The following is an 8,427-nucleotide window of genomic DNA, read 5'->3' as shown; positions in this document are numbered from 1 at the left end:
TCCTTTCACTAACCCTCTTCCTCTTAGGCTTGTCAACAGGTCCTTTTTTCTTTTCTTTTTTTGCAACAGATGCAGTAGACTTAGGTTGATCAACTGCTATGGTTGTTGATCTGATATAAACACATATTTCCTCTCTACACCAACATCTTCCATAAGTAATTGCAGGAACCACCTCTAGCTTTCTTTTGATTCAGTCTCTACAACTCCAAAAGCCAATGGATAATACTGGTCATTTGGATCTCTAGCCACAGCTACTAAGAGTTGACCTCCATACTTTGTTTTAAGATGGCATCCATCCACACCAATGAAAGGCCTACAGCCATTAATGAATCCCTTCTTACATCCATCCGAGCAAAAGTAAAACTTATCAAATCTTGGTTGAATAGTAGGCAGAGGCCTCTCCACATCAATCTTGATAGTATTCCCAAGACATTGTTTTTTTAGCTCTGCTGCATACCTCCATAACATAGTGTATTGCCTGGTTGCATCTCCTTCAACTATTTCTTCAGCCAAGCATTGTGCTCTCCATGCTTTGCCTTTAGTGATACCCACAGCATATTTCATTCTCATTTCAGACATTATTTCAGACACTTTTACCTTTCCCATGGACTTCCTTTTTTCCACCACTAGCTTTGATACCCACTTTGAGTTGGCTGATTTGTTATTTAAAACCCTAGCACAACTATGTGACCCCACCCATGTTTTTAGTTGGTAAGTGTGTCTGTCACCAACTTTACTACACAAAGCCAAAAAACCACATTTGCCCTTACACTCCACCCTAACCCTATAGTTTTCATTTTTTACAAACCTTATCTCTCTTCCATTAAGAACAGACCATTCCCTAATAGCATCTTTGAACTCCACCAAAGAATTAAATTCCATTCCTAACTTGAATTTGAAGTCTTTATTCATCAACTCACTTCTAAACTTTTCATATTTTGGATTCTTTTCATCACCACTATCATCGGGATCAGAACTGTCCAATTCCTCACTACAATAATCAACATCATCTCTTGGGATATTAGTGGGGATCTTGCTTGAGGTACAACCAAACAGTTTAGATGGAACAGATACCTTGACTTTGGGTGATTGTTCAGTCATCTTGCTTTTCTTGCTAGCACATCTCTTGTAAGCAACTGATTTGCCATTCCCCACAAGCCTTCTACCCTCTGTGGATTTCTCTAATTCCACTTCAACAGAATCAGCATCAACTTCAGGGGCTGCTTGTTCTTCCTCGTAACCTTCATTTTCTACTGTTGCTCTCTCTTCTTCACTATCATCAAACAATTTTCCTTCAATATCACTGTCATCACTGCTGCTGTCATCATTTTCTTGCATAGGGTTACAAACAGTTGGCACAGAAACCTTGCTTACGGTATCCACAACATTGTGTTCAACCCATATATGACCATCGACGTTATTATTGATACAATGTGTGGCAATTTCCATAGCTTCTTTGTCATCAGTGACATGGAAGTAACTATCATCAACACCGGGGATCTTCCTCCACAGTCTAAAACCAACAATACCCCAATCTTTAACTAAACTAAAAGCTTCAAAGTAGCTCCAAGTATCCAGGTCTTGTTCGTGAACAGTAGTTTCGTCCCCACCCTTGTAGAAGATGAACCTTTTTTCACGCACAAATTGACCCCCATGGTGAAATACGACACTGATGGTGGACATTTCTGAAATTTAATATAAACAACTCGCATTAGGGGACCACAAAATTGGATTGGGACCACAAGAGAAGTAAAAAATGTTCAGAACAACTCAATCTTTTAACGCACAAAAAAACAACGTTTATACATGACATACCTTTCAAAACTCAATGCGAGGAAGAGCGTTTGTGCCTTGCTTCAAATATTGATTTGCAGGTGGTTGATTTTGGTGATGAACATCTGGGTTTAACGTTAACAAGCTAGGAAATTTTTGGTTGATTTTGCTTCAAATATTGTTTTAGGGTTTTCGGTTTGGGATTAAGGTTTGTGAAGCAATGAAATTTTTTTACCGCAGCTAGTTTCATTTACTGTGCCAACTCATTATCTATTCCATGTCACTAATTAAAATAACTCAAAAAATTATTAAAATAATTCAGATTCTGGTGACTGGATGGGGGGAGGGGCCAATATGCATGAATCTGAATATGTTAGGGAGGGAATCTAAATTTTTTTTTACAGGGGTGTTTTTCAAACCTCGCTAATATGGCAGGGGGGAAAATAGCTATTATCCCTATTTTTTATAAAAGCAACTTTTTAACAAATTTTACTTAAAAAAGTATTACATATATTTACAAATAAATATATAAAATAAACCATCAAGAATTAGAATTACTAGAATTAACTAAAAAAGAGGGAATTTTGAAGGAGGGGCGGGCTTTGGCGAGCGGCGGACCTAAAATCTCAACCCAACCCGCCATTTTTTGGCGGGTGCGTTGGGCGGCCCGGCGGACCACGACCCGTTTTGCCACCCCTAATTTCTCCTATGCCAAATACTATAAAAAATTTCAACAAAAACGATTTTCAGCAAGCTTGCTTCCATCCTTTTTTAATGATCTTCCTCATAATTAAATATTAAATATTAACATGAACATAAAGTTACTTATCAAATTATTCAATGCGACAATAACTTTTTTCTTTAATATGAAAAAAAATTGCAAGTTTTATATATTAAATAATTTGTTAATTTAACGCTAAAAATTCAATTAAATATTCATTCAATTATTCATTTAATTATGCATTTAATTTCAATAACCTATTTTTCATTAATAAATTCTTAGGTACCTATGATAAGTAAATGTGTACTGATATCTTTAGTACAAAATAATTAAAACTTTTAATTTATTTTAAAATACAATAATTTAAAAGATGACATGGCAATACATAACTTTGTTTGATTGAACGACAATACCAATACCCAACTAAATTCAAGGGTATCGAAATATTCACCTTAATCATATATTCAATTAATATTTTTTTTAATAATCATGAAAAATAGTAATATTACAGTGTACCACATCGTTACGCACAGGTTTTCCATTAGTTTTATATAGAAACAAAAACCCTCTAAATTTAAAAAGGATAAATTTAAATTTTTTTTTAACCAAAGATCTCTAAACTTTTCTCTCCTCTAAACTTTTCTCTCTTTTCACTATTCCAACGTAGGGGTGGTTTTTGGCCATTTTTGGCTAGAAATCACCCCTCCCTCAACACCGTTTTCTTTCTCTTTTTATTTAAATAAGTGGTTATCCATATAGATTTGCTTCTTCTTTTGTGTGTTTTTAAGTTTTCATCGTCTTGTGCGGTGTTTGTTGGTTTTCCCGTCTTAGTACGGTGTTTGTTGGTTTTCCCGTCTTAGTACGGTGTTTGTTGGTTCAGATTGACACATTTACTTCAAATCATTGCAGATTTGAGGAAGACTTGGGCGTCAATGTTGCTGATCCAGAAGTATGAATATTCTGGTGACTTTTATTTTGTAATATTTGTAGGCACTTTCAGTTTGCCGTTGTATGCTATTAACCTAGGTGTTGCAAGATTGTTTGCAGATTCACCTTTTTCCGTTTTTAGCGATCTTGAATTTGTAATGATCGATGTATTTTTCAATTTGAATTAATGAATATCTTTTTAGTCAAAAAAAAAAATTTAACTCAATTTTGATGATTCCCATTGTAAACGAGTCGGTCTAATAAAATCTATTTATACATGCAATTAATTTTAATAATAGAGTAGAAATATGTTTTATCATCCAAAAATATATAAGCTATTTCAAAGAGACATCTCAATGGTTGGTAAAATAAAAGACAATGGAAGAATATTACCTAAAATATTTATGCTATAAATTATTTAAACAAACATAACAGTTAATTTATTAACTCATAAAACTAATAGATAAAAATACTATAATCTCTATACAAAATCTATTGCGTTTTAAACAAATAAAATATTATTAAATGTAACATAAATATAATAAAAAGATATAATTCAACTACATAATACTTGGATAATACATGAAGATTTAAACAATACACACACAAATGTTGACTTCCTTTACTCTATAATACATTCAAAAGAGACAAAACAGTGGTATGGAACATATATTGACTAAGATAATGCGCTATATCACTCTCTCAATGGAATCTTTACCTACAAATCATTGATAAAGAAACACATCAGGTCAACTAATACTATATATGTGAGAAAGAAGGTATATATTATATGAAACTTACCGGTTAGTCTTCATCTTGAAATCTCTTTTTCATATTGATCAAAAATACGACTACTGTGATTTGAATCCAATCACTGATCTTCTTGAAGAACTTGAAATATGCATGTCTCCATGATGTTTTTATCACTAGAGTTCCACAAACTCCCCAAAATCCAACTATAAAACCAACTCCCAAGCTAACATAAAACCCAAAGGTTATGAACTTATCTTCATTTTCATGGCTTCCAGTTGAAGAGATCACATCGTCTGGACAATGGTTTATGAGCGGCGGGCCACAAAGTCCAGTATTCCCCATATATGAAGAAGGATCAAAAGATTGTAACTGAGTACCAAGTGGAATTTTCCCTTCTAAGTTGTTGAAAGATAAGTTCATGTAACCAAGAAATGTCAAATTTGAAAAGCTTAATGGCATTCTACCAGAAAGATAGTTTTTTGATAGGTCAAGTGATTCCAAACTTTCCATATCACCAATGTTGTTGGGAATGAATCCTGTGAGATTATTTCTTGAAAGGTTTAAGCCAAATAATGCCACTAGTTTTGTTATGCTTTGAGGTATCTCTCCTGTCAAGTGATTGCAAGAAAGATCAATGGATGTCACTAGTTCAAGGGTTTTATCATATTCTCTATTTGATCCTTTCAATGATAGTACTGCCTTGTCATTGAAGGAGGCCAATTCATACTCTTCTTCACTTCCCGTATAGGAAATTGATGTGGATAAATAGTGAAAGCTTGTTCTTGGAAACATCAAATTTGAAAAAGCAATTATGTCACTAAAGCATTGTGGTATTTCCCCTGTGATATTGTTAAATGAGAGATCCAATACTTGAAGAAATGATAGATTGCACATATTTGTAGGAATGTTTCCTTGGAACATATTTGCCCGTAAACGTATAACAATCAACTGATGAAGATGATGGCCTATCCATATCGGTAATGTTCCATGAAGATTGTTATCACCAACATCAATTAATTTCAACTTGTGACAAAGGATCAAAGATGGAATTTCACCAGATAAGTTGTTATTATTTAAATGGAGCTATTCAATTTGTCCTAAAGTACCACATGAGCTAGGCACTTTTCCTGATAAATTGTTATTTGCCAAATTTAGAAATGTTAAAGATTGAAACTTGTCCCAACAATCTGTAAGTTTTCCAGCTAGAAAATTACTAGAAAAGTCTAAATAAGTTAAATATTGAGCCGAGGAAGTACAAAAAGAAGATAGAGACCCTGTAAACATATTATTTGAGAGAAATAGGGAACGCAATTCTGGAAAAGGAGGCAATGGACCATTCAATTGGTTGAAACTGAAATCCCACACATTAAAACTATCATATTGGCAAAGGTCCATTAAGTTTGTTATGTGAAACATTCAAATATTGCAATGTCGAAGATAGATTCCAAAACCATTTAGGAAATGAATCTGAAATACCAGTACTAGAGATGTCTAGATAAGAAAGTTTTGTTTGATGTTTGAGCCATACTGGAAATTCAGGACCCAGCTGGCATGACGATGCATATAGATCTGTAAGTTTGAAAGGCGGTATCCAGTCTGAACTCAAGTTAAATGAAAGTGAGTTTTGAGACACATCCAAAATTTCCAACTCAGGTAAGTTTGATAGATGTGTTTTATTAATGATATCGTTTAACTTATTTGAAGAGATAAACAATGCATCAAGACTAGAAAGTTGACAGATTATGTGGGGAAATGGTCCACTCAATTGGTTAAAACTCAAATCTAGCGTCCTTATGGCCGATAGATTTGCATCATCAATGATATCCACACCACTCAAATGGTTATGAGAAAGATCTAAAATTTGAAGAGAGGATAAAAGGAAAAGTGATTTTGGTAGCATACCGACAAGATTGGTATGTTGAAGATATAATGTCACCAAGGATGAAAAGCATGAAAGATTAGGAAATGGCCCACTTTTGAATGAGTTGTCACTTAAATCCAAATACTCTAAACTATTATTTGCACAACATAATTGTTGTATGTTGTCACCGAGTTGGCCAGACAATTTGTTGGAATTTAAGTTCAGAGTTTTCAATTGACATGTATTCCTAAAGGACTCTGGTATACTGCCTTGGAGTTCATTATATGAGAGATCAAGATATTGAAGAAACATCATGTTTCCAAACTCATATGGAATACTTTGCTGCATAGAGTTATGTGAAAGGATAAGATATTCAAGAACTTTGCTAACATTAATAACCCATGGCAGAATAGAAGAATTTAAATTATTTCCCCTAAGATCGAGGTATTTAAGAGAAACGGAGGAATTCAAATGGGGAATAGATTTATGAGTGACATTTTTGAGCATACAACAACTTAAATGAAGTGTAGTTAGAGAAGGGATTTTGCTTATTGAGGACAACCAATCAACAACTAAAGTGAGATTCACCAATGATAAATCAAGGAATCTCAAATTAGAGAGATGAGAAAGCCATTCAAGACTATTTACACTCATATCATAATTATATGCAAGATAAAGAGTTTGCAAATTGGTAAGATTCCCCAGACTAGGAGGAATCATAACTAATTTGTTAAAAGCAAGATTCAACTCTATCAGCTGAGCAAGTGAACCAATGCACTCTGGAATATTTCCTTCTAACTGATTATCATAGAGACTTAAAGAAGTTAGATGTTGAAGTTCACATATTGAAGAATCTAACTTACCTCCAATTCCCTGGGCGTAACCTATTTCCAAACCGGTTACATGGCCAGTTAAATTATTACATAAAATTCCTTCCCATTGGCAACAATCTTCACCATTCCATGAGGCAAAAGGGTTGTCCAATCCATGAATGTAAGCATTTTTAAACTTGAGGAGGGCCCGCCTCTCTATCTCCACACACTTACTCATACGAAAACTTTCAGCACATAACAAACTGATCCATAGAATTGTCACCATGCAAAAGAGAAAATGGAACACAGAACGAAGCATTGTATTTAACTCAACTCAGTTTAAAATATTTGTGGATGTTTTAATAAAAGAGATATAGTAGTTAACAGAATTGTGAAGTGGAATAAAGATAAACAAGGTGCATATTAATTTATAGACAGTAAAATAACACATCTACCTAATTTCCTTGTTGTTTCTTTCTTTCCTTGGTGGGGTGGGGGCTTTAAGTCTATCAAACTTGTGTGACGGGCAAGACTTTGGTTTTATGATAAATGAAGAAAATTAAAGTCAAGACAATAATAATAAGCTAAATGCATGATATGTCACTATTATTATTATTATTATTATTATTATTATTATTATTATTATTATTATTATTATTATTATTATTATTATTATTATTATTATTATTATTATTATTATTATTATTATTATTATTATTATTATTATTATTATTATAAATAAGCAGAATATATATAACTACGGAGTCAATTATTAATAGCGGAAGATGCAAGTTTCTTTTCAAAATAAAAGCTTTTGGATGGCGGTGTTTTCTTGAGAAGATTCCTACTAAAGATTCGCTTGTTCGTCGAGGCATCCTTACTAATTCTAATGATATTTCTTGTGTTTTTTTTTGGAGCCAATACCAAATCTTCTTATCATTTGTTAATTGGTTGTTATGTTGCCACTTTAGTGTGGAAGGAAGTGGCCGGTCGGATTGATTTTGATGAGTTCGAAACGGTTGATCTAAAGGATAGTTTTTTGAGGTGGAGTCGTTTTTGTAAACACAAGAGGGTAAAAAAAAAAGAAAAGAATGTTGTGTTTGGTTAGCAACAATTTGGTGTTTATGGAACCGTAGGAATGAGATTATTTTTAGAGAGGAAGATTGGAGCGTTTTGGATGTCGTTTGGAACATCAAAGCGCTGTTATGGAGGTGGTCTTTTATCGGAAATATTACACAAGCCAATTGTAATTTTTATGAGTTTTGTAAAAACCTTTTGTTTTATATCTCTTAAGTTTTATTTGGTGTGTAATTTTCTCTTCTCTGAGTAGTGTTTTCTTGGATCTTTTGTAACTGAGTTTGAGAACTTTTGTTCTCTCTTAATGAAGCTTGCTTACAAAAAAATTTATTAATAGCGGTATAAAGTTGACTATTCTTGCTTACAAGTAGAGGTGGAAATATGCTATACTAGGCACTATGCAATAAAAGACCTACAACAACACTTTTTTGGTTTAGGCAAAAGCGCTGGCGTAGATAGGCCTAAGGCAGTGCTTTTTCTTAAAAAGCGCTTTCATATATTGG

General features: G+C 33.4%; 2 protein-coding genes across 2 annotated transcripts; both read right to left on the bottom strand.

Annotated features, from left to right (window-relative positions):
* Window positions 1-3,966: 3,966 nt before the first annotated feature.
* LOC131642638 (receptor-like protein EIX1) lies at window positions 3,967-7,330 on the bottom strand. Its single transcript, XM_058912861.1, has 2 exons — window positions 4,223-7,330; window positions 3,967-4,139 (listed from the first exon to the last, which is right to left on the bottom strand). Exon 1 carries the CDS (start codon window positions 7,164-7,166, stop codon window positions 5,550-5,552), a length of 1,617 nt encoding a protein of 538 aa, XP_058768844.1. The 5' UTR covers window positions 7,167-7,330; the 3' UTR covers window positions 3,967-4,139; window positions 4,223-5,549.
* On the bottom strand, window positions 4,226-5,068 carry LOC131642639 (receptor-like protein EIX2). The gene has a single exon (XM_058912862.1). The coding sequence runs from the start codon at window positions 5,066-5,068 to the stop codon at window positions 4,226-4,228; it is 843 nt and encodes a 280-aa protein (XP_058768845.1).
* Window positions 7,331-8,427: the final 1,097 nt, after the last annotated feature.

The sequence above is a fragment of the Vicia villosa genome, unplaced genomic scaffold (genome assembly GCF_029867415.1).
Source record: "Vicia villosa cultivar HV-30 ecotype Madison, WI unplaced genomic scaffold, Vvil1.0 ctg.005485F_1_1, whole genome shotgun sequence".
NCBI lineage: Eukaryota > Viridiplantae > Streptophyta > Magnoliopsida > Fabales > Fabaceae > Vicia > Vicia villosa.
The sequence above is the reverse complement of the archived record's forward strand: the minus strand, read 5'-3'. Positions and strand labels throughout refer to the sequence as shown.

Bases quoted from the DNA above. Each gene is read 5' to 3' on its own strand.
- LOC131642639 (XM_058912862.1), bottom strand. From the start codon at position 5,068: ATGTGCAATCTATCATTTCTTCAAGTATTGGATCTCTCATTTAACAAT.
- LOC131642638 (XM_058912861.1), bottom strand. From the start codon at position 7,166: ATGCTTCGTTCTGTGTTCCATTTTCTCTTTTGCATGGTGACAATTCTA.